Here is a 16,118-nt window from a genome sequence, read left to right as displayed (position 1 = left end):
TAGCCTCATGCAAATAGAAGATAATACTTAGTCTAATGTGAAGAAAGGCAGTGCTTAGCCTTATGCAGTTAAGGAGGCAATGCTTAGCCTCATGCAAATAGGAGACAATGCTTAGTCTCATGCAAAGAAAGGCAGTGCTTAGCCTTATGCAGTTAAGGAGGTAGGTCTTAGCCTCATGCGGATAGGATACAATGCTTCGTCTCATGCAAATAAAGGCAGTGCTTAGCCTTATACATTTAAGGAGGCAATTCTTAGCCTCATGCAAATAGGAGACAATGCTTAGTCTCATGCAAAGAAAGGTAGTGCTTAGCCTTATGCAATTAAGGAGGCAATGCTTAGCCTCATGCAAATAGGAGACAATGCTTAGTCTCATGCAAAGAAAGGTGGTGCTTAGCCTTGTGCAGTTAAGGAGGCAAGGCTTAGCCTCATGCAAAAAAATAGTGAGTGGTAGTGAGAAAGCAAAGTATTTCTTAGTTGGAGATGTGTTTGTGTTTGGAAATTTTGTCGTAATAAAGATAGTGATTTTGATATGTGTGTATTTGCGCAATACTCCTGTTATTTTCATTGTGCCTGCATCTAAAAACAAATCGTGAGTTTTGCGGGGAAGGTTGGTTAGTGTTTTTGCCTTCTCGCTTTGCTTTTGTTCCTTTCTTGAGATCCTATTAGAGTGACCTTGGGCAGTATCTAGATATTTGTAAAGAAAGTACAGTTTTTGAAAAATATGTGTGCATTCGATGAATGTAGTTATTTGAAATATAGTAGTATGCTATTTCAAGTAAGTTACACGAACCAATGACTGCGACATACTTTAGAGACATTGCGCCTCCTTTCTTTAGAATTTTGAGGGTCCTCTTTAAATTTCTGCCCTAGTTTAAAAGTAATTCATTGACTGTTCTGCCCCAGTTTATGACCTTGGCAAAATGAAGATTTTTTTGAGATGTGACCGAATCCATAGGGTTGCCTACGTATCCACTCTTAAACAGGAATTAGGTCAAGCGTAGTTTAGTTACATCAAATGATGTAAACAATCTAAACGAAGTATCTCTTGATTGCATCTGAGTTGATAGGTTTTGGCCAAATTTCTCCATCTATTTATGCAAGTATGAGTGCTCCTCCTATTAGTACTCTATAAACCATGTAGGTCCCTTGCAAATTGGGGGAAAATTTCCTTTTGGCTTCATTTTGATGCGGGAAGATCCGCTTTAGCACCAACTGTCCGGGTGTGAATTGTCTAGGCCTGACTTTTTTGTTGAAAGCTTTGGACATTCTGTCATGGTAAAGTTGATTGTGACATACTACATTTATTCTTTTTCCGTCAATGAGAGACAATTGTTCAGAATGATTTTGTATCCATTCTGCATTACTGAGTTTGACCTCTTGTATGATTCTCAAATAAGGAATTTCTACTTCGGCGGGAATGAAAGCTTCAGTACCATAGACCAGCAAATAAGGAGTTGCCTCAGTTGATGTGCGGACTATGGTACGATATCCAAGTAAGGCAAATGGTAACTTCTCGTGCCATTGTTTGTGATTATCTACGATCTTCCTTAATATCTTCTTGATGTTCTTATTGGCAGCTTCCACAACTCCATTCATTTGCAGCCTGCATTCTGTGGAATTCTAATGCTTGATCTTGAAATTTTCACACATGGATCTCATCAAATCACTGTTAAGGTTTGCAGAATTGTCGGTGATGATTGATTATGGTACCCCGAATCAACAAACAATACGATCCCTAATAAAATCTGCGATGACTTTCTTTGTTATAGCCTTGTAGGATGCAGCTTCAACCCATTCTGTGAAATAGTCTATGGCCACTAGAATTAACCTGTGTCTATTTGAAGCGGCAGGTTCGATTGGACCAATGACATCCATCCCCCAAGCGAAGAAAGGCCATGTTGCACTTATTGCGTTGAGTTCATTGGGTGGCACTCTTATCATATCAACACATACTTGGCATTGATGACACTTTTGGACATACCTGATGTAGTCTGTTTCCATAGTCATCCAAAAATATCCTGCTCCTAATATCTTCTTAGCTAAGACGAAGCTATTCATGTGTGGTCCGCAAGTTTCGGCATGTATCTCTTTGAGCAATTTAGATGTTTCCTTGGCTCGACACACCGTAATAACCCCAGATCTAGAGTCCTTCTGCATAGAATTCCTCCGCTTTGGAAGAAATGGTTGGATAACATTTGGAGTGTGCATTTCTAAGTGTTCTTTGATGTCGTGAAACCATGGATTTCCATTAGTTTCTTCTTCAACATGAGCACAATAAGCCAGCTGATTATGAATACTTATTGGGATAGGATCAATGAAATTCTTGTTTGGGTGTTGTATCATTGGATATAGAGTGTCCAATGCATGTGCGAACTCGTTCTTGATTCTCGGAACATGTTTTAGCTCTATTTTTGTGAATCTCTTCATCAATTATTGTACATAATATAGAAATGGCAATATCTTGGTATTCTTTGTTACCCATTCTCCTAGAACCTGATGTACTAAAAGGTCTGAATCTCCAATTACCAGCAACTCCTGAATGTTCATGCAAATGGCCAACTTGAGTCCCAAGATGCAAGCCTCATATTCTGCCATATTGTTGGTACATGGAAACCTGAGCTTTGTGGATACTGGATAGTGTTGACCTATTTATGACACTAAAACTGCTCCAATACCCACTCCTTTGAAGTTTTTATATCCATCGAAGAACATTCTCCAACCATCATAGGTTTTGGTGATATCTTCTCCTTCAAATGATACCTCTTCATCGGGAAAATACGTTTTCAGTGGCTCGTATTCTCCACCTACAAGATTTTCTGAAAGATGATCCGCTAATTCTTGCCCTTTGATCGCCTTCTTAGTTACATAGATGATGTCGAACTCACTCAGTAGTATATTCCATTTTGCTAACTTCCCCGTAGGCATGTGTTTCTAGAAGATGTATTTTAGCGGGTCCATCCTTGATATGAGATATGTGGTGTAGGCACAGAAGTAATGCCTCAACTTTTGAGCTATCCATGTTAAAGCGCAATAGGTGCATTCCAGCAAAGAATACCGTGCTTTGTAGGGTGTGAACTTCTTACTCAGATAGTATATGGCCTACTCCTTTCTTCCTATCTCGTCGTGTTGTCCCAAGATACAGGCGAAAGTCTCATCTAGTACAAATAAGTAGAGTAGCAGAGGTCTCCCAGGTTCTGGTGGGACTAGGACCGGTGGTTTGGACAAATATTCCTTGATTTTGTCAAAGGCTTTATGGAATTCTTTAGTGCAACTTGTTCCAGCATCTTTCTTCAACATTCTAAAAATCGGTTCACAAATCACAATTGATTGTGCAATGAAATGGATGATATAGTTGAGACGCCCTAAGAAACTCATCACATCTTTCTTGTTCTTTGGAGGTGGCAAGTCTTGGATAACTTTGACCTTTGATGGGTCCAATTCAATCCCTCAGCGATTAATGATGAAACCTAGCAATTTTCTGGCAGGGACTCCGAAGGCACACTTTGTAGGATTCAGTTTCAGATTGTACATTCGAAGCCGATTAAAGAATTTTCTCAAGTTTGTTATATGATGTCACGACCCAAACTCAGTCCATCGTGGAACTAGGCCAGCCTCAATTCAATGAATAACCAACCACAATAACAAAATTTAGAACATTTGCAGAAGAGTACTTTTATCATTTAAGAAAATAAATTGTTCCTAACATAAGCAAAATCCATAACACGATTCAACCAGCCCAAAACCAGGGTGTCACGGATTATATGAGCGTCTAGAGAGTTAACATAGTCTACTACAATATTTACTGAATACAACTAAAATTCAATTAGAATAGAGAAGGAGGGTCAAGATCTACGAACACCATGCAGATACCTCAACAATCTCTCAGTCCTGCAACCTCGATCAGTGACAGCCACTGGGATCGAAAGTACCTGAATCTGCACTCAAGGTACGGGGGGTAACGTGAGTACACCAACTCAGTAAGTAACAAGTGCAACCTATGGACTGATAGGTAGTGACGAACATAACCTCAACAGGAAATAGAAATAAGTTGTGTAGTAAAGTAGGCATGTTATTATTTCATGAATACAGCTCAACAGTGATATAAATACAGATCTGATTAATGTAAAATATAAAGCTCAGCTAACTCTACATGCCAATGCACAGAATGTATGAAATGTACCATGTGCTCCAACTGTCAAGTGCTCAACCACTCGGTACTGCATATGACCATCCGGCCTAGGGAAATCCATCTCGGAACATACACAACGCTGACTGCAAGTCATCCAGTACTGAGGATGTAACAAACTTCTCCAATCTCCCTGCAAGTCATCAGGCATGACTGGAACCACATAGTCCTGAGCCGGAGCAACCGGTTGGGCTAGTGGTGCCCTCAGTGTCTAAAGTCTCTGAACAACCTGCTCGGGTGTGCGGGCGGCGGTAGTCTGTGTGCCTCCCCCGACCTGGAAAGTAGTTGCCTTAGTAGAAACAGCGACCGCCTGAGCAAGACTAGTGCACACGTTCAGAATTTGAGCTAAGGTCTCCTGATGACTTGGAATAACCATAGGCACAACTGGTGCCTGAGCTGGTCCCTCTGGAACATCTACACCTGTAACCTGATCCTGAACTGAGGCAGCTGGTGGATCTGCTGGCATTGCCCTAGCTGCGGTGCGGGCTGCACCTCTACCTATGCCATGGCCTCTACCGTGACCTCGGCCTCTCGAGGCCCCAACTGGTGGTACTGGTGACAGTCCGTCCTGGCCGGTAGTACGTGTCCTCACCATCTATGAGAGAATAGAATAACAGAAGTTTAGTTGCAGTATCAACAGATTCGCACAATAAGAATTCAAGAATGTGGAGTTTTCCTAAAGGTTTTGCACCCTCTCGAAGATAAGTACAGACGTCTCCATACTGATCCGAAAGTCTCTACTAAACCCGCTCATGACTCGTGAGACCTATGTAATCTAGTCTCTAATACCAACTTGTCATGACCCAAACTCAACCCGTCGTGATGACGCCTTTCGGGGAACAAGGTCATCCTCAACTCAACGAATAACCAACCATAATACCAAACTGTTGCAAAAGAGAACTTTTATCATTTAAGAAAATAAACTATTCATAACATAAGCAAAATCCATAACGCGATTCAACCAGCCCAAAACCTGGGTGTCACGGAGTACATGAGCGTCTAGAGAAATAACATAGTCTACTACAATGTTTACTGAATACAACTGAAATGCAACTAGAATAAAGAATGAGGGTCAAGATTTGTGAATGCCATGCAAATACCTCAACAATCTCCCAAGATTGCAACCTCAATCAGTGACTGCTACTAGGACCGAAAGTACCTGAATCTGCACGCAAGGTGTAGGGGGTAACGTGAGTACACAAACTCAGTAAGTAACAATTCCAACCTATGGACTGATAGGTAGTGAAGAACGTAACCTCAACAGGAAATAGAAATAAATTGTGCAGTAAAGTAGGAATGCTATTCTTTTAGGAATACAACTCAACAGTGAAATAAATACAGATCTGAACAATGTGAAATATAAAGCTCAGCTAACTCTACATGCCAATGCACAAAATGTATGAAATGCACCATAAGCTCCCACACTCAAGTGCTCAACCACTCGGTATTGCATATGGCCATTCGGCCAAGGGAAATCCATCCTGGAACATATACAATGCTGACTACAAGTCATCCAGTACCGAGGAACAAGGGTAATCCAACCCTGAGGAGAAATCCATCTCCAGGTATAGATATACACACTCAACACTCGGTACCGCATATGGCCACTCGGCCCAGGAAAATCCATCCCGGAACATATTCATCACTAATCAGTCACCCGGTGCCGAGGAAAAAGGGTAATCCAACCTTGTGGAGAAATCCATCTCCAGATATCAATACTTCGGACAAATCCATGTCCATGGAAATCCATCCTTCAATAATATCATCCGCGCCGAATGTGGGTGTGCAGACTTCGGAGGGGCTCCTATGCCCCAAACGCTATAACAAGCCAATAAAGGCATAATCAAAAATCTGTTGGGGCATGCAGCCCGACCCGTAACTTTCATTCATAATCAGGCTCTCGGCCTCTCACAGCCATCACTCTCCAGTCTCGCCCACGGGCTCACAATGCCATGAAAACTAGCTCGAAACAGTTATATGAGGTGCCAATATAATAACAACTGAGACTGAGACATGATATAATATGCAGGAACATGACTGAGTACAGGATATCAATGAAACTAATGAGATAACAGCAAGAAATGGCCACTCAGGTATCAATAGTATCGGCGTGAATCCCTAACATGATAATTAGCATAATTTACAGCTCATTTACATAGTCACACAATAAGACACAGATATAGGCAAGAAAGTGCCACTACGTAGTGCCATGGAATGAACTGACCACAATTCCTGTGGTGCACGCCTGCCACTTGGCATGTGCGTCACCTCAATTCAATCATATAGCACATAGTTCAGGGTTTCGAACTCTCAGGACCAAGTTTGGAAGCATTACTTACCTCGGCCAAGCCAAAGTCCTACTCTGCGATGCCTTTGTCCCTCAATAGACCTCCAGATGCTCTGAATCTAGCCATAAACAATTCGATACAATCAATACAAGCTAAGTAATCAAGCCCATAAGAAAATTCTAAGCTTAAAAGTTAGTCCTCGGGTCCACATCTCAAAATCTGACCAAAGTCATAAAATCCGACAACCCACTCGATATGAGACTAACCATACTAGTTTCACTCAATTCCGACTTCGAATCGTCTTTCAAATCCCAAAAGTTTATTTTATGAAGTTCCACAGTATTTCCACAAATCCCACCCCAAATTACTAATCAAAAGATGAAATCAATGAAATATTCATGATTATTAGCCAAAACCGTGTTACAATCACATACCCCAATGATTTCCTTGAAAAACACCCGAAAATTTGCCTCCAACCGAGCTCCCAAAGTCCAAAATGTGAAGTAAAACCCTAAACCTCGCTTATATAGTGCCCTCTGAACTTCCATTTTGCGGTCTGCATTTTCCTCACCGCAGCTGCACAATCATCGCTGCAGTCCGCGAAAATCCATCGCGATCGCGGGCCTTAAGCCTTTCCTGCCGCGGTCCGCATGAAATCAACCGCGACCACCAACCTGAATTCCTCCCTTCACCGCGGTCCACGAACTCCTACTGCGGCCACGTTTTTCCACCGCGATCTGCGAACTTCATACCATGGTCGTACTTCCAATGATCTGAGACCTGCAACGTTCAAAACACCATATATTAGGTATTTTCAACCTTCCAATGCCAAATAGTGATCCGATAACCACTCGGAACTCATTCGAGGCCTTCGGGACCTCAGCCAAACATACCAACACATCCCAGAACATTATTCAAACTTAGAAGAACCCTCGAATCACTCAAAACAACATCAATACACTAAATCACACTCGGATTCAAGCCTAAGGACTTCTAAGTCTCCAAATTCCAAAACGATGTCGAAACTTCTCCAACCGCGTTCGAATGACCTCAAATTTTGCCCACAAGTCACAAATAACACTACGAAGCTACTCCAACTCTCGGAATTCCATTCCGAGATCATCTACACATAAGTCAACATCCGGTTGACTTTTCCAACTTAAGCTTTTGAATAGGAGGCTAAGTGCCTCATTCAACCCCAAAACCACTATGGTCCCGAATCAACCCACACGCTACAGTAAAACACAGCTGAAGAACACAGAAGAAAGCAGAAACGGGGAGAATAGAGCTTTAACTCATGAAACGACCAGCCGGATCATTATATCATCCCCCTCTTAAACAAATATTCATCCTCAAACGAGTCTAGAAACATACCTGAAGCCACAAATAGGTGTGGATATCTTCTATGCATCTCCCGCTCGGTCTCCCAAGTAGCCTCCTCTACGGGTCGACCTCTCCACTGTACTTTCACTGAAGCTATATCTTTTGATCTCACCTTGCAAACTTGCCATTCCAAAATAGCCACTGGTTCCACATCATAAGTCAAATCACTGTCTAACTGAACCATGCTGATATCCAAAACATGAGACAAATTGTTGATATACTTCCCGGAGCATGGAAACATGAAATACCGGATGCACCCCCGATAAGCTAGGCAGCCAAGCAATCTCATAAGCCACCTCCCCAATCCTACGAAGTACCTCAAAAGGCCCGATGAACTGAGGACTCAACTTGCCCTTCTTCCCAAATTTTATAACCCCCTTTATAGGTGAAACCTTCAATAGAACCTTCTCCCCGACCATATAAGATAAATCACGAACCTTTCTGTCAGCATAACTCTTTTGTCTTGAATGCGATGTATGATGCTGCTCCTGAATCACTTTCACCTTGTCCAAAGCATCTTGAACTAAGCATGTACCCAAAAGCTTAGCCTCGCCCGGCTCAAACCAACCTACTGGAGATCTACACTGCCTCCCATACAAAGCCTCATATGGAGCCATCTGAATACTCGACTGTTAACTATAGTTGTAACCAAACTTAGTAAGCGGTAAAAACTGGTCCCATGAACCTCCAAAATCAATGATACAATCGTGTAACATGTCCTCCAAAATTTGAATAGTGCGTTGGGACTGCCCGTCCATCTGAGGATGAAAAGCTATGCTCAACTCAACTGAGTACCCAACTCTCGCTGCACGACCCTCCAAAACTGCTATGTAAACTGAGTACCTCTATCTGAAATGATGGACACTATAACATCATGTAGGCGAACAATATCTAAGATATAAATCTCAGCCAACCGCTCTGAAGAATAGGTAGTATACACGGGAATAGGTAGTATCACCCAAATAACATCGAACTTCCTCAAGGTCCAAGGGAGTCCAACTACAAAATCCATGGTGATCTGCTCCCACTTCCACTCAGGAATTTCTATCTGATGAAGCAAGACACCCGGTCTCTGATGCTCATATTTTACTTGCTGAAAATTGAGATACGGAGCTACAAACCCAACTATATCCTTCTTCATCCTCCTACACAAGTAGTGTTGCCTTAAATCCTAATACATCTTTGCGACACCGGGATGGATGGAATACCGCGAGCTATGGGCCTCCTCCAGAATCAACTCTCAAAGCCCATCTACATTGGGCACACATATCCGGCCCTGCATCCTCAATACCCCATCATCACCAATAGTCACATCTCTAGTATCATCATGTAGAACCTTGTCCTTAAGGACAAACAAATGAGGATCATCATACTGGCGCTCTCTAATACGATCAAACAAGGAAGACCGACAAACCACACAAGCTAGGATCCAACTGGGCTCCGAAATATCCAACCTCACCAACCGATTGGCCAAAGCCTCAACATCAATCGCCAGAGGTCTCTCCCCAATATGAATAAATGCAAGACTGCCCATACTCAGCACCTTCCTACTCAAGCCATCGGCCACCATATTGGCTTTCCCCAGATGATACAGAATAGTAATAACATAGTCCTTTAGCAGCTCCAACCATCTCTGCTGCCTCAAATTGAGATCCTTCTATTTAAACAAGTGCTGGAGGCTACGATGATCAGTAAACACCTCGCAAGACACACTATAGAGATAATGCCTCCAAATCTTCAACACATGAACAATGGCAGCTAACTCCAAATCATGGACAGACTAGTTCTTCTCATGAGGCTTGAACTCACGAGAAGTATAAGCAATCACTCTACCCTCATGCATCAACACACATCTGATACCGACCCCAGAAGCATCACAATATACTGCATAAGCACCTGAAGCTGATGGTAGAACTAGCATTGTAACTATGGTCAAGGCGGTCTTGAGCTTCTGAAAGCTCACCTCACACTCATCCGACCACCTAAAATGAGCACCCTTTTGGGTTAATTTGGTCAAGGGTGATGCAATATATGAAAATCACTGAACGAACCGACGGTAATAACCAGCCAAACCCAGAAAGATACGAATTTTTGTGGCTGAGAACGGTCCGCCTCTATTTTCTCCGGATCAACCTGAATACCCTTACTGGACACCATGTTCCCCAAGAATGCCACTGAAACTGAGCCAAAACTCACACTTGGAGAACTTGCATAAAGCTTCTCCTCCCTCAACCGCTGCAATACAACTCTCAAATGCTCAGCGTGTTCCTCCTGACTACGCAAGTCTACCAGAATATCATCAATTAATACAATAATAAACGAGTCGAGATAAGGCTGAAACACGTTGTTCATCAAATGCATGAACACTGCTAGGGCATTGGTCAGCCCAAAAAAAATAACAAGGAACTCATAATAACCATATCGTGTCCTGAAAGCTCTCTTAATCTGGTCAAATAAATCATCAATACGAGGCAAATGATACTTGTTCTTGATCATGACTTTGTTCAACTGTATGTAATCAATGCACGTCCTCATCGTGCCATCCTTCTTCTTCACAAATAGAAATGGCGCACCCCAAGGCGACACACTAGGCCGAATAAACCCCTTATTAAGGAGTTCCTGAAGCTGCTCCTTCAATTCCTTTAACTCCGTTGGTACCATACGATACGGTGGAATAGATATGGCCTGCGTGCCTGGAACCAAGTCAATATCCCTATCCGGCAGCTTACTCGACAGTTCTGCAGGAAATACATCCGGAAAATCTCTCACCACCAAAACCGAATCAATACTAGGGGTCTCTACACTAACATCCCTCACAAAGGCCAAATAAAAAAGACAACCCTTCTCAACCATCCGATGGGCCTTTAAGAATAAAATTACCCTGCTGCGAACATAATCCATCGAACCTTGCCACTCAACCCATGGCACCCCCGGCATAGCCAACATCACCGCCTTAGCATGACAGTCCAGAATAGCATGGCACGGAGACAACCAATCCATGCCTAATAGCACATCAAAATCCACCATAGTAGGCAACAAAAGGTCTACTCGGGTCTCTAAACCCCCAAAAGTCACCACAGAAGACCGATATACATGGTCCACTACAATAGTATCACCCACATGAGTGGATACACGAACAAGTGAAATAAGAGACTCGCGGGGCATATCCAGATAATGAGCAAAATATGACGAAACATATGAAAAAGTGGAACCGGGATCAAATAATGCAGAGGCATCCCTGTGGCAAACTGAGATAATACCTGTGATCACAGAATCTGAATAACTCCCTTCTCCATTGTCTGAATAATAAGACCTTTGTCCTCCTCATCCTCAACTATCGCACTACAGTCCATGTCTTCATCATCCAGAAACATATTCCTTATGCCAGCAAGAACTTCATCTTCTTCATACCCCTACATCATGCCAGCTTGATGAAATGACTAGCTCATATATGGTACTAGTTGCTCTAGAGGGTAATAAGTACCACGCTATAATGGCGACCAATTCTGATACTCGTACCAGGTGTATTCATACCCAAGCCCAAAAGTTGTGCCATGACGCTTTAGCTGTATCAATTTAATGATCCCTTGGAGATTCTTGCTAATACCCTTGTCGGGTTTATACACCGTCCATAGCAATATGTTTTCTATCTTGCTGCTCCATTATTTGTCCATTTCAATTGCGTTGACGCGCTCAATACGATGGTATGGTTCTACTCCCACCTTCCTCCTATTCTCGATGACAGGAACAGTCTAATTGGTGTAGATAGGGGTACTCCCGTCTCTATGGATGATCACTTCTTGATGATTCCATTCAAACTTCATATCTTGATGTAGAGTAGAAGCTATGGCCTTGGTGGCATGTATCCATGGTCATCCCAACAATAGGTTGTAGGCGGAAGATATATCCAACACCTGAAATTCAACATCAAAACAGGTCGGGTCCATCTGTAGGCTGAGGTTGGTCTCCTCGATTATGGCCCTTTGAGATCTATCAAATGCTTTCACATTCATACTCCCTACTAGTATATCATGCAGACCCTTATTTAAAAGTAGTTAGTAGATAGATATTGAGACTTGAACCCCCATCTAACAGGACTCTAGCAATGAATTTGTCCTCAAACTGCACCGTGATATGCAGTGCCCTATTGTGACTCAGTCCTTCCGGCGGTAGCTCGTCTTCATGAAAAGTGATCTTGTGGCTTTCCAGCACTTGTCCTACCATGTTGGCAATTTCTCCATTGGTGATGTTATTGGGTACATAGGCTTCATTCAACACCTTCTTCAGGGCATTCCTATGTGCCTCAGAGTTTTGCAATAGTGATAAAATTGGTATTTGAATGAGGTTTTGTTCAGATGATCAACCACACAAAATTCTCTTGCTTGCACATTTCTACAAAGGTTATCCGGGCCGGTCTCAATGATAGGCAGCTTAAAGTCAGTTTCTTTCCTTGTTCCTCCCAAATGCTCGAGTGTATAAACCCTATCAGTTCTGGTCATGCCTTGTATATCATTAGACTTATAAGACGACGTAGGTGCTACCGTCACGATGAAGGGTGTTGTTATTTCAACCTCAAACATAGTTGGTGCGGCTACCTCAACTTCAATTGGTGCCTAAGTTTGTACCACGATATCTGTGAAAGTGACTCGAGATATTTTAGGATTATCCCCTTCTCAAATAAGTCCAATTGACCCTTTTGAGTCCAACTTTTCATCGGTCTCTATCACGTCCACCCCTTCACCCTTATGATCTGGGAGAGTATTGTTACAGAAGTTGGGTGCAATCTCCTTTGCTTGTATGACTTTGGTGTCATTTAGTTTCTGAATCTTATCCTTTAAAGTATGACACTCATCAATAGTATGACCCTTCATGCCCATGTGATAGAAACATATCTTATTTGGGTTAATCCACTGGGAAGAGTTTTCCATAGCAACAACGGGAATGGTAATGTCATAACCAACATCCTTTAGCCTCTCGTATAGTTGATATATGGGTTCAGCAACTGAGGTATATTGTTTGGGTGGTCTGCGGTCGATAATTGGTCTGGGTTTTGGTAGTTTTGGCGGGCTAGTGGTGAGTGGCAGTATGTTCATTGAGTGTTATAAGTATGGTAAGTGGCTACAAGTTGATGGTATTTGGGAGGTGAAGGCTGATATGTGGGTGAGAGTTTTTGGTATGTAAGAGGAGACTTTGGACCTTGGGCTACCATTACTGCACCTACTTCTTTCTTCTTGGAGATACTTTCTGACTGCAAGGCTTTATTTGTGGCTTAGAGTGCTTCAAAAAATTTCACCATTCCGCTTTTGATCCCTTCTTCTATTCTTTCTTGATAATGTCAAAAAACTTATGGTATTCAATAACCATCAATCTTTCGTAGTATTGTGGATCCTGAGCTCTAACGAAGAACTTATTCATCGGTTCTTCTTCCAGTGCTTGCCTTACCATAGCGGCTCCAGACCTCCACCGAGTAGCATACTCGCGGAAAGTTTCTGTTAGCTTCTTCTTGAGATTCTGAATGTAGAAATCCTCTGGTGCATTTTCTGTGTTGAACATGAATCGGTCCATAAAGTCTGATGTCATGTTTACCCAATTAACCCACTTCTTTGGTTTCTGAGTGATGTACCAAGACAAGGCATCTCCAGTGAGGCTCCTCATGAATAGCTTCATACGGATCCGCTCGTCCTTGCCAACCCCTACAAGCTTGTCATAATACATTCTCAAATGCACTTTAAGATTACCAGTTCCGTCAAACAATTCAAACTTAGGAGGTTTGCAACCCTCCGGCAGTTCTACATCTGGCTGAATACACATTTCCTCATAATTCAATCCCTCAATGCCTTTTCCACCTTTGATGTTTTGAACTCTTCTAGTAAGCTTCTTGAGTTCATCCGCCATGCTCTTGATGAGCAGGTCTTTCTTGGTGGATTCGAGCATGTATAGGGTTTGTTATGGTGTATGGGGTAAAATTTCCACATATATGGGATTGCTTTGATGGACTCCGGGAATCTAGGCATAATGGTGGTTGTTGGTAGAGTTTTGGGGATCAGGGGTAGGTTGTGGTGCATTTTGAGGAGTATTATAAGTTATGGTTTGTGGATATTGAGTTGAATGGGGATGGTGTTGTGGAGGAGTAGGTATTGATGGAGCATTATGGTTTTGAGGAGGTGTGGCATATTGATGAGGCGCATGAGGATTTTGCGGATTTTGGTTTTGTGTGTTTGGGAAGGTGTCAGGTTTTGGGCGCTTGTGTTTGTTGGTTGATGTCGGGGACAGTTAGGGTGAGGGAAAGGTCTGCCATGTTCTGGACCCGGAGCTCCAATATTTTTTGTTCCAGGCACAGGACCAATTCATTCTGTGTTGGAGTACTCTGACCGTCCGAAATTTCAACATTTTCTGCATTGTCGTTTCGAATAGCACTTAAATCGTCCATCTTTCCTTTCCCTATGCTTTTGCCTTTAGGATAACTTGGTGGAGGAGGAGTAGGAGGACCTCTAGATCTAATATGATATGCGAATGATGCCAGTATGCACGAACCAACCTTGGGAAAATGGGAATAATCAAAAGAAAGAAAAAAAAAGTAAGTAGGTCAGTAATGAATATTGAAATAATACTTGCAATATCAAACATACTTTGCAGAATAAATTCGTGCCCTAATTTTGGGGACCTCATTGTGCCCGAGGTAGGCCTAGCGACACAGAGACTTGGAGAAAATTGATGCCAATAATTGTGTCATTTCATTAATGTGAAAATGAATCAAATCTTTCCTAAACCGACAATAAAAAGAAAGTTACTAATGGCATTTGCCTTATTACAATCAAAATCTAAACTATACTAGAAAGCAGTAAAACAACATTCCCCTAATCTACTATGACTCTAAATGACCCTCTTTGTACTTGGCTCTTTTGACTCCATCGATCAGATTCTCTAAGTCGCGCATATCCAGCAATAGATAAGCCTTTTCTAGGAGCCCTGCTTCATTGCCATCCATATTTTGACAGCCTGCAACCCTCTTTCTCATTTCCCCTTCAAGTTCCATCAAACCTTGCTCTAGATATTCCAATCTCTCTATTGATTTGGTGGCAATTTTCCTCCATTCATTGATTGCTTCCATATTTAATTTGTGTTGCTCTAGATGCCTAGCTTCAGATTCAAAGACCCTCTTGCGTAACCTCCTGTACTTGACCTATGCTTCAGGAGCGTCATCTATGATCCTGTTTTTCAGATTAACTCCCAGCTTGACGTCTCCTGCTATATCATCCACTAGCCATGATGGGTAGAAGTACACATGACCAGCATGATATCTGTCTGGCTCAATAGTATCCCTTTTCCACAATGACCTTTTGATTCCACATATGTTGTGCCTCGAACTTGAATGGTATAACGTCCCCTTTAAAATCTGCTTGGTACTGGACTATGTTGGAAACCCGAGGTACAACCTATTTTCTTCTCGCTTGTCTCATTACCCTTATGGGAGCATAAGGATAAATTCCCCTCAACCCGATCAGTACTAGATGAGTAGTCTCTCTTGACCTGATGATGAACTCACTGCTAGGAAACCATTCGAACATCTAATGTACATGCTCGTCCGTCAGATTGCTGAAGAAGCACACCAGCTTACGTCATTTCTAGGTTGTGCAAACCTGTCTGGGATAAATGTCATTCTCTTTGGGTGATGGAAAGCTATGTGGTCATTCAATGGTCAACACAGGAGCTCTTGGCAATACGCTCATCTTTGAAAATGTTCTAATAACTAAACTTGCAGTAGCACATTACAATCCTCAAAGTTCCCAAACCCCTACTTTCACTGATCTAGAGCATGGTACATTTCAGCCAAGATCATAGGGATGATTGTGTAGGTTTGTCCCTCAATGCCTTCCATTAAGGTTCTGGCGGCCATGGCTATACGAGTGTGGATCCTTCCCCCTTTCATCGGAAATATCAGCAACCCAAAAAGCAAAAAATGAACACATAGACTCGACGGTGGGTCCAACCCAAGGAAATAATGGCGAGTTCATCATGATGAAGGCGGTATGACTTTCTATGCCCATAATCCTCATACAAGAAGTCAAATGGGATGTACGACTTCTTCAAACAAAGCAATTCATCATTTTTTTTGAAACCTAGCATTTTTAGAAAACCATGAGAGGTGCGATTCTCTGGTACCAACAATTCGGGACTATCCCATGGCAGCCTAGCAAAACCACATATTTCCTCTAAGAAAGGAGTCATTTATATATCACCAAAGCGGAAGACAACTTTAT

General features: G+C 42.3%; 2 protein-coding genes across 2 annotated transcripts; both read right to left on the bottom strand.

Annotated features, from left to right (window-relative positions):
- Positions 1–1,092: 1,092 nt before the first annotated feature.
- LOC138872886 (uncharacterized) lies at positions 1,093–1,596 on the bottom strand. Its single transcript, XM_070151304.1, has one exon. The coding sequence runs from the start codon at positions 1,594–1,596 to the stop codon at positions 1,093–1,095; it is 504 nt and encodes a 167-aa protein (XP_070007405.1).
- An 11,577-nt stretch (positions 1,597–13,173) lies between these two features.
- Positions 13,174–13,752, bottom strand: LOC138872885 (uncharacterized). The gene has a single exon (XM_070151303.1). The coding sequence runs from the start codon at positions 13,750–13,752 to the stop codon at positions 13,174–13,176; it is 579 nt and encodes a 192-aa protein (XP_070007404.1).
- Between the last annotated feature and the right edge of the window lie 2,366 nt (positions 13,753–16,118).

Source organism: Nicotiana sylvestris, chromosome 7 (assembly GCF_000393655.2).
Source record: "Nicotiana sylvestris chromosome 7, ASM39365v2, whole genome shotgun sequence".
NCBI lineage: Eukaryota > Viridiplantae > Streptophyta > Magnoliopsida > Solanales > Solanaceae > Nicotiana > Nicotiana sylvestris.
Note: the sequence above shows the minus strand (reverse complement) of the source record. Positions and strands in the feature narration are given on the sequence as shown.